This window comes from Rhineura floridana, chromosome 4 (genome assembly GCF_030035675.1).
Source record: "Rhineura floridana isolate rRhiFlo1 chromosome 4, rRhiFlo1.hap2, whole genome shotgun sequence".
Taxonomy (NCBI): domain Eukaryota; kingdom Metazoa; phylum Chordata; class Lepidosauria; order Squamata; family Rhineuridae; genus Rhineura; species Rhineura floridana.
The window spans coordinates 116864399-116882424 of record NC_084483.1 but is presented as its reverse complement, the minus strand read 5'-3'; the positions used below and the strand labels follow the sequence as shown (position 1 = coordinate 116882424).

At 41.5% G+C, this 18026-nt stretch overlaps 1 protein-coding gene across 3 annotated transcripts; it reads right to left on the bottom strand.

The window, feature by feature from the left end:
• Positions 1-2072: 2072 nt before the first annotated feature.
• On the bottom strand, positions 2073-17427 carry LOC133383442 (damage-control phosphatase ARMT1-like). 3 transcript variants are annotated; one of them, XM_061624140.1, is made up of 5 exons: positions 16720-17093; positions 12128-12233; positions 11088-11323; positions 8177-8342; positions 2073-3252 (listed from the first exon to the last, which is right to left on the bottom strand). In XM_061624140.1, the coding sequence occupies exons 1-5, from the start codon at positions 16779-16781 to the stop codon at positions 2491-2493; spliced, it is 1332 nt and encodes a 443-aa protein (XP_061480124.1). In that variant the 5' UTR covers positions 16782-17093; the 3' UTR covers positions 2073-2490. The 3 variants fall into 3 exon arrangements, with proteins under 3 accessions (XP_061480124.1, XP_061480125.1, XP_061480126.1); XM_061624141.1 differs by lacking the exons at positions 12128-12233; positions 16720-17093 and adding an exon at positions 17235-17427 and having other exon boundaries at positions 2074-3252; XM_061624142.1 differs by lacking the exon at positions 12128-12233 and having other exon boundaries at positions 2074-3252; positions 16045-17052.
• Between the last annotated feature and the right edge of the window lie 599 nt (positions 17428-18026).

Genomic DNA, 18026 nt, shown 5'->3' with positions numbered 1-18026 from the left:
TTCACCTGTCCTAAGCATGATTGCACAGGAGTAAATCCCACTGCAGTAAAAAAGCACGCAAATGAACAAACCTGCCCTCTCTTCCTCCTCCTTCCTATACTCTCCCTCTTGCCCCTTCCTTCACCCCTCCCTTCCCCTCTCCCATCCCCTTCCAATCCCCTCCTTCTCCTATGTCATCATAGCTAGACATAATCTTTTCCAGGAGGGTCTCTTGGCTGATTTTTGCAGTACAATACATATTCACTAATAGGCAAAAAACCTTGCAGTTTAAGAACATACCTATAGCCAACAGATATTTCTATCAAACTTTAAAAAGCAGGGAAATTGGGCAGCTATAGTGAATGCACCAGGGAAGCAGGAGACCTGACCTCCTCTCTGAGATATTGTACTGCCCTACAAATTTGTCAAAATGCAAACACAATTTGGGTTGGTCTTTCACAGTCCAATCCACTTCCTGTGCAGCTTGGAAGAATTTGGTAACATGTGCTTCTGAGTATATGGTGAGTGGTAGCAACACCTGCAATCAGCCCAAATAACAGAAACAAGACATGTGCTGTGCTGATCTTGTTTTAGCAGGGAGGAAGCAACATTATTAAGACAGTTGATATAGTTCAGGGAGTCACTTTAAATATGTTTGATTTACTTCACAATTTTAGTGAAGTTTCCTATAGTAAATCATTCTCTTTTGCTTCTGTTTCTGTGAATATGTGAAATACAGCAATACTTTGCAACACTTAAAAAAAAGCTCCAAAAACAATTGTGGAATAATGGCACTGAGTCTTCTGCAGAATAGTTTCCAAAGGACATGTCTCAGTTTGCACAAGATAAAACAGTGGGAGGTGAAATATATTCTAGCAAAATTCTAGGTATACTCTATGTTTTTAATTGACCATGCCTACCTTTTCTTAAGTGGAGTATAGCAGACTGAAAACATGCATCTGGGGAAGGCCAAGTTTGTTTTTTCCAATAGCTAGAGCAGAGCTTGGAAAAGTTACTTTTTTAAACTACAACTCCCATCAGCCCCAGCTAGCATGGCCACTGGATTGGGCTGATGGGAGTTGTAGTTCAAAAAAGTAACTTTTTCAAGCTCTGAGCTAGAGTCATTGCTTAAGTTGTAACATCAAACTGCATTTTACATTTTACATCAAACTGCAGTTTCAGATTCAACTGTTAATGCGCCCAAAATAGAAATAGAGCATAACCTCCAGTTTGAAACACAAAAGGCTGTCCTCACCATCATATGACAATGACCAATAAAAAGGCTTTGAAATTTATAAAAATAAATTTGACACAGATTTCTAGGATGAAAAATGAAATATAATTTTCTAGGTTAGAAAGAAGCAAAGTAAGAACACCACCACCAAACACACAAAAATGTAATTCTCCATCTTTGGAGATGTCAGGTGTTGCCACCACTTCCAATATGCTTGGAGGCACGTTACTAAATTCTTCCAAGCTACACGGGAAGTGGATTGGACTGTGAAAGACCAACCCAAATTGTGTTTGCATTTTGACAAATTTGTAGGGCAGTACAGTATCTCAGAGAGGAGGTCAGGTCTCCTGCTGCCCCGATGCATTCACCATAACTGCCCAATTTCCCTGCTTTTTAAAGTTTGATAGAAATATCTGTTGGCTATAAGTACGTTCTTAAACCGCAAGGTTTTTTGCCTATTAGTGAATTACTGCAAAATGTATTAGAAGTTGACCTCTTTATATTTTTATTGGGAATTACCTATTATGATTTTAAGAGAGGTGGCTTAACCAGATAGCCACTGCTTCCATCCCAAACTTGGGCCTGAAACTGAATTTGAATAGTCCATCATCCAGAACCAACTGGAGTGCTCCCTCCCTAGTTGTTTCTTTAATCTAGGGAGAGAAAACCTGTCGCCTTTCAACTCCCATAATTCCTGACCATTGGCCATATTGGCCGGAGCTGGTGGGAGTTAGAGTCCATAACATCTGGGAAGATCACAGGTTCCCCATTCCTGCTTTAACCTACTGTGGACCAATGCATGTAGCTCTTACAATGAAGAAACAATTCAGAAGTATATTTACATATACAATTTGAATTAATTTTATTTAATTTTGTCCAAAGGTTCAAGCAGCTTTAAAGACTTCTGCCGCAGAACTATAAACTTGACATTCAACATAAGGCAAAGGGCTGCACAAACACTTAAAACAGAATAAAGTGGCTAACAGTTTAAACAATAAATGGTCAGATGCATGTCAGCTATTGAAGAAGCTCTCACTTTTCCGCTCTGTCCATAAGTATTTTTAGAGGAAATATAATCTTTAAGGTAGTTCTGATATATTTTAATAATATCGAAAAAGGGTTTGTAAAATGTCACAACTGGACACCCCTTAAAAAATCTTCTTAAGATCTGTAGAAGAAAAAAGAGAACATGCATATGGAACACCCATAAGTCTTCCAACCTCGACCATCATGAAAAGTGTTGAGTACAGCACTATCCTTCATACTTTGCAATCCAATCATGAAGCAGCATCAAACTGAACTATTCCATATTTCCCAATGATCATCCATTCAGGTTCCGTTTTAGTAAGCTGTTCACCTTGCCCAGGTTTCAACCCAACCTGAATATCACATTTTAGTGTTCTCAAGCTACAGAGAGGAGCAGGATGAAAATTGTTCAAGGCCTGATGGAATGGGACTGTGAATTCCCATTTCCGGTCACCTGTTAACTTTCTGTAGTTCAAATCACCTTTAAAAATAATTAAATTTGATTTCTGCAACTCGGTGTACAAATCAGGAGCAACCTGAGCCATCCTAGAATATTCATGCGGCAAAGTCCAGAACAAGTGATCATGATAAACCCAAGCACCTTTTTTCATATAGCCCTCCCAGCAGACACCACACCTAGACATCCACTTGTGATTAGCTGACTGCATTTGCTTAATTGTCCAGTTCATGTCATGCTTTGTAGTATCCGACACATACCACGGAATACTTTTTCCATGGAAATGAATTTCAGTAGCTAGCTGGGAGGATAACAAAAAGTCAGCCAGTACAAGGTCAGCAGTAAGTTCAAAGCCAGCATTATCCAGGACGATGTCAAGTCTAGTACTCTGTGCATTCAGGTTCTTTTTGTTTGTAAGCACTGACCAAAGCTTTTCCATGTGATCCACCAAGATAAAAGATTTTAACTCTTCAACAGATTGTAATGGGTCAGACTTCTGAGAACTATCTGCACCGGCTGACAGTGAAAGATCACACTTATTACCCCAAAGAGAAACCTAAAGAAGGAAAGAGTACACATTAATATGTGTGCCAAAATGTTCTTGTCTACTATACACTAAACACATTTAGGCTGCAATACACACTTACCTGGGTGTAGGTTTCATTGAACCCAATGGAGCTTACTTCTGAGTAGACATGTACTGGATTTCATCCTCAGAGAGGAATCTTACTTTCCCAAGGAGGACAGCCAGTGGGCCATTGGATATTGCAGACCTTCCTTTTCATCAGAGACCTCCTTTTTGCACAACAGCAAAAAGCTCTGCCACCGTCACTACTCCAATGGTGGTGAGGAAAGGGGGCATGTAGTGTCCGGCGGAATAGAGGGGGGCCTTGAATCCACTGAAACTACAGTCCCCATGATCTGAGACGCCACCCAAAAAGAGCAAAGTAGTATGCCAAATTTAGAGTACTACTTTAAATTCCCATTGAAACCAATGGGAATAGAATTTTAAAAGGCAGTGGGTTAATTTCAAGTGGCAAAATAATAAAAAAAATAAAAGATGAATGAAAAAGTAGATTAACCCACTCCCTTCTACCCTGATGAGGCATAGGAAGTGGCAGTTTCTTTTCCATGTTGTCTCTCCCCCATACGTTTGCTCAGAGCTTGGAAAAGTTACTTTGTTGAACTACAACTCCCATCAGCCCCAGCCAGCATGGCCACTGGATTGGGCTGATGGGAGTTGTAGTTCAAAAAAGTAACTTTTCCAAGCTCTGCATTTGCTATGCTGATCTCCATTCCAATAGCCCCACCAAAAAAGCTGACATTCCACTAATTAGCTGTTTGACAGAGAGGGGGATGTTTCCCCTAACCAGTTGATTAACAGGGTTCCAGGTGTTTTTTTTTTAAAAGGGCTACACACACAGCCCGCTCTTGGATTTACATATCCATTTAGGGATACGGATACTGAAGCCTGCTTCTATGCCTGTATAGCTCATAGCTCAGGGATGGGGAATCCTTGTCCCTCCAGATATTGGATTTTAACACAGATATTCTATGCCCATTAGCCATGCTGGATGGGGCTGATAGGAATTGGGAGTCAAACATCTGGAGGGCCACAGGTTCCCCATCCCTTAGGATTCTGCTTTATACTAAGAGATTATACATATCAGCATCTGCAGAGCACAGCTAACTCCAAGCTTCTAAATTCATATGCAGAAACTGTACTAGTTATACTTTGGTCTAATAAAATACTTTATTAGTATTCAGTAAAAACTCTGGCTTAATACTTGAATTAGGTTTAGCTGTGTTCTTTTATTAAGAGGTGTTTCATGCACTGCATGCACAGTAACACTCAGCTTTGCCATTAAGTTGACTTTGTCAGCCTAGCCAGGTTGTTGGGTTATGGTACCCTAAGGAACTGTCTGCCCAAACAGGCCAGAAGCTGATGCATGGTCCAAAATTGGCAAAGGGCAGTTAGCAAAGATTCAAAAGACAGAGGCAAGTATCTACTTGAGACCAGCAGAGATCAACATCCAAGACATCAATAGGGGATCAAGAAGACCAGAAGCAGATATGTCAAAGCCAAGAAAGGGTCAAGATCCAAGGAAACAATCAGAAAAAAGGAGCACGAGCTTAGTCAGTGTCCTCAAACTAGAGACCAGTTGCTTAGACTAAGGAGCAAGCTACAAGGCTAGGGCTTCAGAGAGGCGGGTTTACAGGGCTGGACTAATGTGGACCACTAACAATGCTTAGGTAGGCTTGTCCTGCACCACAGAGCTCAAGATGCCAATGGAACTCGAGTATTGTTGACACAGCAAGTAAGGTGCCATGGCCTGACTGCTGGGAACCCTGGCATCTTGCAGGATCTCAGTAGGACAGTGCAGATAGCTGTGGCTCTCTGGTTATTGTTTCTGTATGATACTTGCATTTTTGAACACCTGTTAGGCACAGTCACACTTCACGTAATGTGTGAAAAGGTCCACAGTTCTCTGTGTATACATAGCAAGAGGTTACAGCCATTCCTAACTCCATTACAGTATATGCACCTCTAAAATTCATATTGTCAGAATTATGTATTTGCCATGTGTTCACATTGTAGTTTTATGGGTAAATATATAAAACGTTTGTTTGCCAGTTAAAAATATGTGTAAGACAGGTCACTGATAAAAGTATCTGTGTCTTTCAAAGGAAAAACAGAAGTTTAATAACTGATATGAGCAGACCAACACTTTGATGGGACTTTTGATAAGAGTTGTGTTTGCATAAATATTCCTCTTGTACATGTCTCTTAGTATCCAGATGTTCATGTAGCTATTGTACCACTATGCAGTGTTACAGATGGACTAGTCCAGGGGTGGACAGAAGACAGATTGAGATTGATTGGTAGATTGGAACATTATTTATAACAAATTGGCAAATGTTTCTTACTCTTGAATTTGACAAAAAGTAACAGCAACTAAAAGATTTTTCTTCTAGAGTCCTGATCTGTAGTACTCAGATGTATATTTTCTGTATACGAGTCAAACCAGTATGGGGCTCATGGGATGCAATTGGTAGTTGGCTGCATCCCCTGAACTACCATTTTGCATCTCAGTCCAGTCACCCAAGCCGCTATTTTGCACCCGACTCCAGCTCCAGGAATGTATGTACTGTTTTCTGAAGGATCATCATAGGAAAGGCATGTGTGTGACTGAGAATGAATGTCAGAAAACCTTCCCAAAAATATCTATGCCACAGACATTTTTTTAAAAAGTGTGCATGGAAATGATTGAAATGATTTTTGTTCTGGTATGAATCCAGTTTAAAGTTCTGGTCATTTGTCATGTTTGTTTCTGAGCCTCAGTATTAGAAGCACAACCAGTGGTATTAAGAGTATTTTACCCATCATTTTAAGCAATATTGCAGAAAACAGGGTATGATGAATTAGAGGCTTACAAGATCTTAACTCAAAATCATAGTCTTTGAACATTTATTATTGGAAATGTGATACTAATATCTTTAAAACTAGAAACTTAAAATGGCTTTTGAAATTAGAAAATATGTGCAACTTATTAGAAACCGCTGGGAAATGCTTCAGCGTGGCGATAGTAACACATGGACAACATACACAGATTCCTCACATTACAAGGTAAATCTGTGTACTAGTCAGTACCAGAAATGTTCAGTGCTAGTGTGAAGAGATTGTAATTTGGGGATCCATCTGGTGAGTATAATCAGAGTTGTATCCAGTGTTCATGACCTGGGAGACCAGGGTTTGAATCCCCACAGCCATGAAGTTCACTAGGTGACCTTGGGCCAGTCACCGCCTCTCAGCCTCAGAGGAAGGCAATGGGAAACCACCTCTGAATACCACTTACCACTCCTGAAAAAACCTTCCTTGGACCCAGAGGATGTCAGCAGCTACAGACCAGTAGCCAATGTTCCGTTCCTGGGCAAGATCCTGGAACGTGTGGTTGCTGACCAGCTCCAGGCGCTATTGGATGAAACCGATTATCTAGATCCATTTCAATCGGGGTTCAGGCCTGGTTTTGGCACTGAGACTGCCTTGGTCGCCCTGTTTGATGACCTATGTCGGGAGAGAGACAGAGGGAGTGTAACTCTGTTGATTCTCCTTGACCTCTCAGCAGCTTTTGATACCATTGACCATGGTATCCTTGTGGAAAGGCTTGCGGAATTGGGAGTTGGAGGCACTGCTTGGCAGTGGTTCCGCTCCTACTTAGCGCGTCGTCTCCAGAAGATAGTGCTTGAGGAACATTGCTCGACACCGTGGGTTCTCCAATGTGGGGTCCCGCAGGGTTCGGTTCTGTCTCCCATGCTTTTTAACATTTATATGAAGCCGCTGGGGGCGGTCATCAGGAGTTTTGGAGTGCGTTGTCATCAGTATGCTGATGACACGCATCTCTACTTCTCCTTTACATCTTCTTCAGGTGAGGCAGTCGACGTGCTGAACCGTTGCCTGGCTGCGACAATGGACTGGATGAGAACTAACAAACTGAGACTCAATCCTGACAAGACTGAGATGCTGTTGGTGGATGGTTTCTCTGATCGGATGGTGGATATATACCCTGTCCTGGATGGGGTTACACTCCCCCTAAAGGAACAGGTGCGTAGTCTGGGAGTCATCTTAGACTCTTCCCTCACACTTGAGGCTCATGTAGCCTCGGTGGCCCGGAATGCGTTCTACCAACTTCGGTTGGTAGCCCAGCTACGTCCCTATCTGAGTAAGGAGGACCTCTCATCAGTGGTACATGCTATGGTAACCTCGCGTCTGGACTACTGCAATGCGCTTTACGTAGGGCTACCTTTGAAGACAATTCGGAAGCTACAGCTAGTGCAAAATGCGGCAGCCAGACTGCTAACAAGAACTAAGTGGTCTGAGCATATAACACCTGTGCTAGCCTGTTTGCACTGGCTTCCAATATGCTTCCGGGCCAGATTCAAAGTGTTGGTACTTACCTATAAAGCCTTATACGGCGCGGGACCACGATATCTGTCGGAACGCCTCTCCCGATATGAACCGGCCCGTACACTACGGTCTACTACGAAGGCCCTCCTCCGGGTTCCGACTCATAGGGAAGCCCGGAGAGTGGTGACAAGATCTAGGGCCTTCTCAGTGGTGGCCCCCGAACTATGGAATGGTCTCCCCGAGGAGGTGCGCCTGGCGCCGACACTATCATCTTTTCGGCGCCAGGTTAAAACCTTTCTCTTCTCTGAGGCATTTTAATTCCTGTTAATTGTAAATTATTATATTTTGATTTTAGACTGTAGTTTTGTGTACAGTTTTGTGTTATTTTTATTGTATTTTTAATGTTCACCGCCCAGAGAGCTGTTGCTAGTCGGGCGGTATATAAGCTTAATTAATTAAATAAATAAATAATTTACCATGAAAACCCTATTAATAGGGTCACGATAAGTCGGAATCGACTTGAAGGCAGTCCAGCAACATTAGAAATTTAAACAGTAGGTACTACCAATTTTACCTGTGGCAGCTTTAAAAATTCCTCCTTCAGGAATTTTTCATCTAGGTCCTCTATGTTTTTCAACAGCTCTTGTATGTAGGTGCTTAAAACAATAATAGCTTGCTCAGATTCAAAGAAACCATGATCCTTTTCCTTTTTAAATACATCATATTCACTGATGGGTGGGCTAAGAACAAAGGGGAGAAGCATATCACTACATTATTTTTTGATATCATTAAATGCCGAAACACCCCCACCCCAAATTGCTTGCCCCATGCCATGACATTATATTGGGTGTTTCCTGACATTAGCTATAATGACTGCTTGCAGTTCACAAGGATGGGGAAATGCACAGCATGATGACATCATGAGGAAGAACTTGATAGAGAAATGCCATTCTCAGTACCATTCCCATATTAGATGTTTCATGTAGTTCCACCTTGAGTTTTCATCTCTATTTCCATTTTTAATTTGTATAGGGTTTTTCTACATTACTGTTCTCAAGGTCGTTTACAACCACAGAAATATACAAAGTATACACTAATAAACTCTACAAAGGTGCTTGGGAATGCCTTAGTTTATTCCCAGATACCTCCTGCCCCATCACTTATCATGCTTTCACACCCCACCTCTGTCCATCATCCTTCCTTAGCTAACAATACAAGGCCGGAATTTTTAATTGGAGGTTTGTATTTATCAAAGGTACATGCAAAAAAACAGACCATATTACCCAACTCTGATTAACAGCAGGAATCCAATATACCAGTAAGGGAGAATGAAACAATAAATTTGTGTTATATTTTAGGAATATTTCGTATTTCTCCCTTCCTCTCCTATTAGCATACCTTGCCCCTTTATGATAAAAAGGGCAATTGTAAAGCACATTACTTGTATAAAGTAGTTTATACAGTACTGTTCAGTTTAGATATTTGTCAACCATTAATTCATAAGCAAAGCATACATTTTCTTGGCATTTTATTGATAGCTTATGTAGCACTTAATAGGGAAACAATTCCCAGGCACGGTGGATAATAAACCATAATTGCAATTATTTATTTATTTGATTTATATCCTACCCTTCCTCCCAGCAGGAGCCCAGGGTGACAGTTATGATACCTTAAATCACAGATGGAGAATTTTAGACCCAGGTAAGTAGCTCTGCAGGATTTCTATAGGGCCCTCAGAAATTTTCCCAGGCCACATCCCCATCTCCCTAGGCCATACACACCTCACTGGCCCTGCTTCACCCCACAAGTGTTTGTTTCTGGTTGGAATGTGTCCGTTAACTCTGACAATGCCTCTTGCTTGTCAGGATACAGAAGGGTGTGAGTGTGTGTTAAAAGGGTATACATTTACATTTGTTGTTCCACCCGCTTTTGCCTCTAATTCATCATCTCTGGCAAGTGGGCTCTGGAAGGGTGTCAAGAAGTTGATGTGACCCTCTGGCTGAAAGATGTTCCCCACCCCTACCTTAAATGGTTTTAGAAATTAAAACCATGGCTTTATTTTTCATCCCAAGAAACAAAGTATTCCTTCACCCTTTTAGGAACAAAAGAAATTGTTTAACATCTTTTCCTAATTTTCTCATAATTTCAGTGTCATGTTTGGGTTCAACATGCAGTTTGTATCCCTGAACTTTGTGTTCTTTCATATCTTGACTTACTGTATATGCTGTGTAAATTAGGTAAATAAAGTTACTCTTAAAAGATCTTCATAACTACACAGTATTTTTAAACTAAGTTTTTATTTCATTCCACAAAAAAACCTCTAGTGACCATTTTGTTTTGTACTTTGAGGACAAAGTTGCTCAACTTTCAAAAGACCTTGGTGCCAGAGTCGTTGCAGTCTCCACTGAGATCATGTCCAGTATCGTATTGTGGGATTAATGTCAGGTGATGCAGCCTGAGAGCAGGTCCAGAATGTGGCTAATGCTTCTCTGCACAAGGGACTGGTCCCCACAGTCTTCAAGGAGGCAGTAGTATGTTTGCTCCTCAAGAAGTTCAGCCTGGAACTACTAACATAGCTACAAGTGAAGTCATGCACACTCCTTCTGCTGATAGGGACTTCTCATCAACAGTGTATAAACCCTCTGCTTAAGGATCTGCCCGTATGCTACCAGACCAAATTCAAAGTTCTGGATATTGAAGCCCTGAACAGCTTGGAAACAGCTTACTTGGGGGACTGCCTTTATTTATACCTGCCTGATCATTATGTGCAGCTGGACAGGCCCCATTGAGGGTTCCACATGCTTGTCTTGCTTCTACAAGACAGAGGGCATTTAGCATGTTTGCGCCTAGGTTGTGGAGCTCCTTGCCTATCACTATTAAGCAAGCACCATTGGTTCTTTGCTTTAATGGACTGCCTTCAAGTCGATTCCGACTTATGGCAACCCTATGAATAGGGTTTTCATGGTAAGCGGCATTCAGAGGGGGTTTACCATTGCCTTCCTCTGAGGCTGAGAGGCAGTGACTGGCCCAAGGTCACCCAGTGAGCTTCATGGCTGTGTGGGGATTCGAACCCTGGTCTCCCACGTCATAGTCCAACACCTTAACCACTACACCACACTGGCTCTGCTTTGCTGCTAAGCACCTACTTAAATACTCTTCTGTTTACACAGGCCTATTGTGCTGTATAGCTCAGCCATCGGTTATTGTTTAACACTTATGCAGTTTTATGGATGTGTCACGTGCACTGCCTAGATACTTTGGGCGGTATTGAACTAATATGTTCTGTCAGTGCAAGGATTTCTGCTTTCACAATGGAATTTCACCCCTGTCCAAATCTGCTCCAGAGATTGGGTAAACCCCCTAGAACACTTTTAAGGAATGCACAGGGGGAGAAGGAGAAAGTTTCATTGAGTAAGCAGAAATCGGTGCACTGACAGTATGTGTTAGCTGGATACCATCCTTTGTTTATGAATCTATATACTTACTTTTGAGTAAGTGCCTCATGAATTCTACGATACATGTAACACTCTGTATATAACCAAGGAGATTGAAACCAGCTTGGTGGTCCATCAGACAAATTTCGATGATGTTCTAAGCACTGGTTCCACAGAGTAGTGTCAGGGAGGTTATCATTCAAGGCAATCAATGGTTTGTCTGTCTGCAGTTCATCCAGTAACTTGGACAGAGAGTCTATAACTTTCTTCTCTGCTTCAATGCCTTTCTAAAATAAAGTGGGAAATAAATATTTTCAATTAGATGTGTGTGTTGATAAACTTACATTTTTCAATAATGAATATTTGACACATACAGTACTTTAAGTACCAAAACGACTGTAAGAATCATGTTCTCAGGAGTTCCTATCAAAAGTCCAGAATGCACAATTCTCACAGCTGTAAACATGACACCAACATACAGTAGTATTTGAATTAAGCTGAAGTATTTTTAATTTGGAAAAAAACATTGAAATTGTTGCCTGTGATACTGGATGCTACACAAATAAATGTACTTTCAGTATACAAACAAGTTTCTAAGACATGGATAGTAGACATTTATAAAACTATACATAGCATGGAAAAAAAATTTCTTCCTCATACAGGAAGTCAATGAAAATGACTGGCAGCAGATTCAGGACAAAAGAAAATGCTGGTTCACACAAGACATAATTTATGGAATTCACTGTCACAAGATGCAATAGTCACTAGTTTAGATGGCTGGAATGGGGAATGCCAAATTTATGGAAGGAAAAGTCAATCATCTAATAGTAACAATTGCTATATAGAACCTCCATGTTCAGAGGCAGTCATGGAAAGCCAGTTGATATTGAACTCTAGTAGTTGCCTATTGTATCTGGTTAGCCACTGGAGAAGCAGGATACTGGACAAGACAGATCTTTGGTCTGATCCAGCAGGGCTCTTAATAAAAGCAGAAACAGTTATCCAAGCATGTGGAAATAGTTACAGGAAGGTTTACATTTTCCAACACAATAGCATAAACAGGGAAAATGTCAAAGGTACCAATTTCTTACTTCACCGTGTTCTTTAAAGAATTCATTTTTATGTTGATCCAGATTATTGATAACTCTAGTCAGGATTACTGGCAGCTTGTCTTTAATTGTATTATATGCAAAGGATCTATGAAGAATAAAATATTATTTTAGGTTTCTAAAAGGCCCCTTCACACTTGGTCAGAACTGTCATTAGGTAGCTGAAATCTAGAAAGAGTAATCTTTGACATTCAAGGAGTAAGGAGACTTTGTCTAAACCCCACATTTCATATGCACTCACATATTAGCACATCCCAGAGTATATGTAAAATGTGTATTCTTCTACATTCTACCCAAACATGCTTGTATGTCAAAATTTATATTACAGTGTATTTTTACTTATGCTTTTACATATGTTTTAAATAAGTCTCTTGGAGACCTTTTTGGATAAGAATGGACTAACAAGTTTAAATCATCATCGTCATCTTATTGGCGCATTACTGTTAAAGCTGCAAGAATCTGGTCCTATCAGCTAACTTATTTGCAGATGCAACACATACAATAAATGTAATTCTGTATCCAGGAACTATACAAGAAATATTACTTTATGTCCAGACTTTCAGGATAAAGTTTTGTTGTCTTAGTCATACAGAGGAAAATCTCAGCTTTTTTTTTTTTTTTTAGTAATTCTGCACCTCTACCTGTCACAGCTACTTCCCAAAAATGACATCTCAGACCCAGGGATGTAGTTGTCCAGGGTCTTGGGGGGTCTTAGACCCCTTACGTTTTTGGGAGCAGGGTCCCAGCAGGGTCCTTATGTCTCCAGCATCCTATGAAACAATCAAGAGCAGGGTCCCTATGTCTACAGCATCCTATGAAACAATCAGCATGAAAGGGGAGGGTGTTAGGCACTAAGAAAAGTCTTCTAACTTGCTTCCTTGTCCTTTCCTGCTGATTGGAGCCAATCAGAGTGAAAGGAGGTAAGTCTGAGTCAGCCACTGAGAAGACTCTTCTCAGCAATGAACACTCTCCTCTTTCATGCTTATTGGGTCCTAGGGATATTTATTGCTGTAGGAGAAGGCATTAGCAAGGATCTCATTCTCAATCCAGCAGCTAAAAAGGGGAGGAGCCATAGCTGTGACTGACGTGAAGGGACCCTGCACTTCTGAATTCTTGCCACTATGCTACTGCTCAGACCAGTAAGAACTCGCAAGGCACTTTGTAAAATAAGCTGAATATTCAAATACATTGCTAAAGATTGGTACTACACTTTCAAAAACCAAGTGCTCCTAGGTGACACTTTTGATTATCTTTATGGAATGCGTCTTATAACCAGTTCTCAAACATTCATATCTTTTAACAAAACAACAAGAAGTTATAGGATTATACACGCCCTCTCAGAAGGAAGGAAATATGTCAGGCTTGTTAACCGAGGTTGGCACACTTCCATTTTATTTAAAGATTTGTAAGAAAGGATCTGGCTTTTTCATTCACCAATGATAATTTAAGCTCTGATGCATAGTTCTAAGGAGGACAAACAATATTTTTAAAGAAAGATTTTGGTTAATTTAAAAATATTGTGGTTTCTCTTTCAACGGATAACATCATTCCTAAATACAAGCATGTAAAACCTATACTTTAAGGTTGTATCCAGTTAAGTCATGCTCAGAGTAGACCCACTGAAACAGACAAATTAGTTAAGTACAATGATTTCAATGGGTCTGTTCAGAATGATCAAGTTCAATACAACTGATAATCTCTTAAGTCTGAGTCAATAGCTCCCTATCAAACACATAATGGCCAGGTCATGATTTGGCTGTCAACAGGTTTAGGCTTGCACGCTTTCTACTTCCCTTGCAAGCTCAAATAAATGTCCCCATCTCATAGTCTGCAGCAGACCATAGTGCCATTACAACTAGACTGAGCCTACCATAGTTTGCCTCCAAACGACAACTGGAAATCCCCTTGAAAATGTGTCTTCTAATTCTGGTTATTTATTTAATCACTTGCATTTCTAAGCAGTGTACTTAAAAGCAAGCCATACATTAGAGGCGCATCTATGGTTTATTAGAGTTCTTGGTTTAGATGTAATAGCAAGCCTTGGTTTTCAGCAATCAGGGAGTGATTTGTAAGGGGGGAAGGGAATATGAGAACTCAAGGAACAGCTGTAATAACCAAACATTCATTATGTCTAAAACAGGCTATCATGCTAAAGGCTCATTTTCTGTGCAAGTATAATTATATATTTTAAAACATTCTTACCTACTCTTTACTGCAAATAAAGAATCACAGGAAAGAAGAAATGTATCAAAAATGTTTTAAGATATTTTCCGCAACGAACAGAAAGCTGAAATTTACGACTACATATAGCTCAAGCCACAATTATATTTATTGGTTTATTTGTTAGAACACTTTTATACACTCTTCAGCCAAAAACAAGCTCCCAGGTCGGCTTATAAAGATCAGTAACAACAAGACAGTCCATGCTCGTAGGCATACAATCTAAGAGATATGACATAAAAGGAAAAGGGACTGGGAAGGAAAGAGCAAACCCCGTATCTAATTCTTAATACCAAAGTTTTTATAGTGACCAGCTAGAATGGAAACAGTTCAAGGAAAAGAGCAGCCAAAAGCTGCTGGTCCTGCTTCCCATCTCTGCTTGTGCTGCAGCCTGAGCTATTCCCACGTGACTGCTGAAGGGAGCAGCCTGATGGGGTGGCTTCTCAACAGAGCCAATGAAATGGACTACTTCCCTTCTTTCTCTTGCTGCAGATTGATGGAATAACCATTGCTGAATCAGTTATAAAGAAACATCCTGAAAATGTCACATTTTTATCTCTTATGGAAAACACACAAGATGAATTTTATTTCAAAGTAACAGCAAGCACTCCCATAAAACCAACATGTGATACAACAGAAGTGTTGCCATTCCACACTGAATCACTCTGATTGAGGAAAGAGAGATCTGCTGTAGAAGCCAGGAACTTAAATGCTAAACAGTACAAGGCACACAATGGAGCTGTGGCAGTTCCTTCTTCGCACACTTCTCGGATTGGAGGTGGGAATAATTTCCAGGAAGAATACTTATGCTCGAAAAATGCAGGCTGTGTTTCAAGAGGCTTAAGCACACGTAACTCTGCAAACAAACAGGGGGTTTAATTTCTAATAGTATTGAAAGGCCACTATCTAGGATGAGGTAATGCATGTAGCACAACAACAAAACCGTATATCAAGAAGCTGCATTTTATTTGCACCTTTGGTAGTACTGATTAGCACAGCTCCACTAATTTCCTTAAACTTTTTTTTTAAAATAGCTCATTGTGTACCTTCTGCTTTCTCCTTCTTCCAATATGCAGCACAATCCTAAGTACGTTACTCAAAGCCTAGGGCCCACTAAATGTAGTAAGCTAACTGTCTAAAAAGCATGCTTTTGAATACAGCCACAGGATACAATCCTATACACACATCACAGCAGTGGAAGCTGGTCTATTAGGACAAAAGGGGCACTGCTCCACCAACCTCAGTCTTCTCATCCCAGCCCATCTACATTTTGACTTACAATCAGTCCAGGGGGTGGCCCTAGCTATCAGCTTCCTCCTTAGTCTCAGTGTTTCTCTTGTAGAACTCAGCAGCAGGGGATGGGGACAAAAGTAGAATTAGTTGGCTCCACCTGCCATTGGCTCTACCTACCAGTCACCACTGTTACAGTCTTACTGTGTTCACAGCACTGCACAGATGAATTACAGAGCAATCCTAACTTTGTCTACTCACAAGCAAATCCTGAATTCAACAGGGTTTACTTGCAAGGATTGCAGCCAGCATGGGATAGGTGTTCACAATTCCCTAGAGTTAACAATGACAAGTTTTATTTGAGGGGTAATGAAAACAAATTCACAGTAAACTGAAGTCTGAAATAAATACGAATGAAACTAGTATGTTTTAAACTGATTTCGACCCACCATACAGCAATTCCTGCAGAGAGGGGTGTGTGTGTGATTTTCCACGGAAACAGTAAATCCAGATTAAGTAGGAAAATAATATGGGGCAGCATTTTGATGAGACAATGAGCAGCACCAAGTCCACAACAAACAGCTGTACGGAAGCGCTGCTCCTCTCCCTCTTTCAACTGTCACTTTGCAACGGGCACTCCATGCTCCCTTCAGCCCTTCCTCCTTCAGTTATTTTAAATATTCCGCATTCTAAGCTATCGCCCTTCCAAACATAAAACACTTATTGCGACGCAAGACCCACTGAACACAATGAGATTTACAAAATGAGAGAAATGCTTATGATTCTGCGCAAATCTAATAGATTAGATAAAATCTTATTAAAGTCTTGCGTTAAAAAGGAGAGCCAGCTTTGGAAGTGGGCGTTCCGTTCAAAGGAAACGTGTCACTGGAGACAAGGGCAAAAACGTCAATCAGCGATCAGTCCGGCGGCTCACACAAACATGGCGTTTGTAGTCGCTTCAAGCGGCTGCCTGACGGCGAGGCACGAAGAAAAGGGACGTCCGAAGAAAACTACCGTTGTCCCCTGGTAGTTTATGGCCCTTCCCTGCTAGCCAACGATTTACCCTTCTCCAAACCCCCCCCTTCATAGAGCCTCGACGAGGTCGCGGAGGAGACGGGACGCACCCCTTCAACTTGCCCGCAAGCTGAGGCGGCAACATCACCTCCTGCGCCGCCATTTTACTCATTCGACCTCCTCCTCCGCACGCCAGCCGGCGGCTTTACACACTTTCTAAGTACCGCCTGTTCTTATTGGTCGGTGGTTTGCTTTACTCACACATCGGGCTCGACGGGAAGGGGGGCGCAAACAAACCAGCCCTTTCAGTAGGATTGAGAGGAGAGGAGAGAAAAGAAGCGGGAGGGGGTGGGGCTGATTTAGAGGAGCGAAAGAATTCTCCTATCCCGCCACTCGGATTCAGTTGACAGGGTAAACGGGTTTCTTAGCCTCGCTCTGAGTGGATATTCAAGGCACTTGCTACGATAAAGCGCTTGTCTGAGGGCGGTAGTGGTGGCTAGACCCGTAGGTGAAGACCCCCCCCAAAATTTATGCCTCCCTAATTTTTTTGCAGGAAAAAAGCCTGCCCCCTCTACTTTTTTGCCTCTCCTTGAACTTTCTGGCTGGCTGTGGGCCTTGCGCTCACCCGAGATATCTTGTACCTTCCGGGATCAGTACGATGATACATAACTGGTTCCCGCTTCAGGTCTTTGGGGGTAAGTAGTAGCGGGAGTGGGAAAGCCCTCAGGCCCCTTTCTTACTACTTTCGGAGGGAGTCGTCATGATTTGGTAAGCAGCTCCTATGGTCTGAGTGCTGGTCCTATGGAGGGGCTGAGGCAAGAGCCCTGACCTGGCTCTAGGCTGGACCAAATTCTCCAGAAAATGAAAGTATTTTTCTCTGGCTTCTAAGCGGCTTTCATATAGCGCTAATGGCCTCCAAACCATCTGCTGAAGCAATTGGTGTTGCCAGGACCACAATTTTAAGATCAGTATAGGTGTATTGGAGGGAACATTGGAAGTGCGTATTGATTCTACGCGATATTTTTCTTCTTGTTGTTAAATTCTTTTGTTTATGTTAGCCACCTTGGGCTGCTTTGAAATATAAATATTTGAGATAAGGCCACTGCTTGGCTGTCCTTACAATATGGACTTGGGGGAGGTCTGCTGACAGCGGCTGTTGTGTTGCAAGAGCTTAATGGGACTATTTCTACAAAAGTGGAAGAGGGGGATTGAGAAGCACGGGGTAGAAATTGTGTGAGTAGCCTGCAGCTAGATGCCCTGTTGCATCATAAAAATCCAGGCACACAATATGATTAGCTAGTACTGGATTCAGTTTCAATCATCTGCCTACCTGTATGAGTCCTGCAAGACCTGCTCCCTGCATTGTTGGCTAATCTGGGAGGGGGCCCTGTCTCTCCAACTACAAAAATAGCAACTG

Bases quoted from the DNA above. Each gene is read 5' to 3' on its own strand.
- LOC133383442 (XM_061624140.1), bottom strand. From the start codon at position 16,781: ATGAGTAAAATGGCGGCGCAGGAGGTGATGTTGCCGCCTCAGCTTGCG. The intron at 11,324-12,127 runs GTAAGAAATTGG...ACTTTATTTTAG, and splicing joins TCTTTAAAGAACACGGTGAA to AAAGGCATTGAAGCAGAGAA. The intron at 3,253-8,176 runs GTAAAATTGGTA...TTCCTTCTTTAG, and splicing joins AATTTTTAAAGCTGCCACAG to GTTTCTCTTTGGGGTAATAA.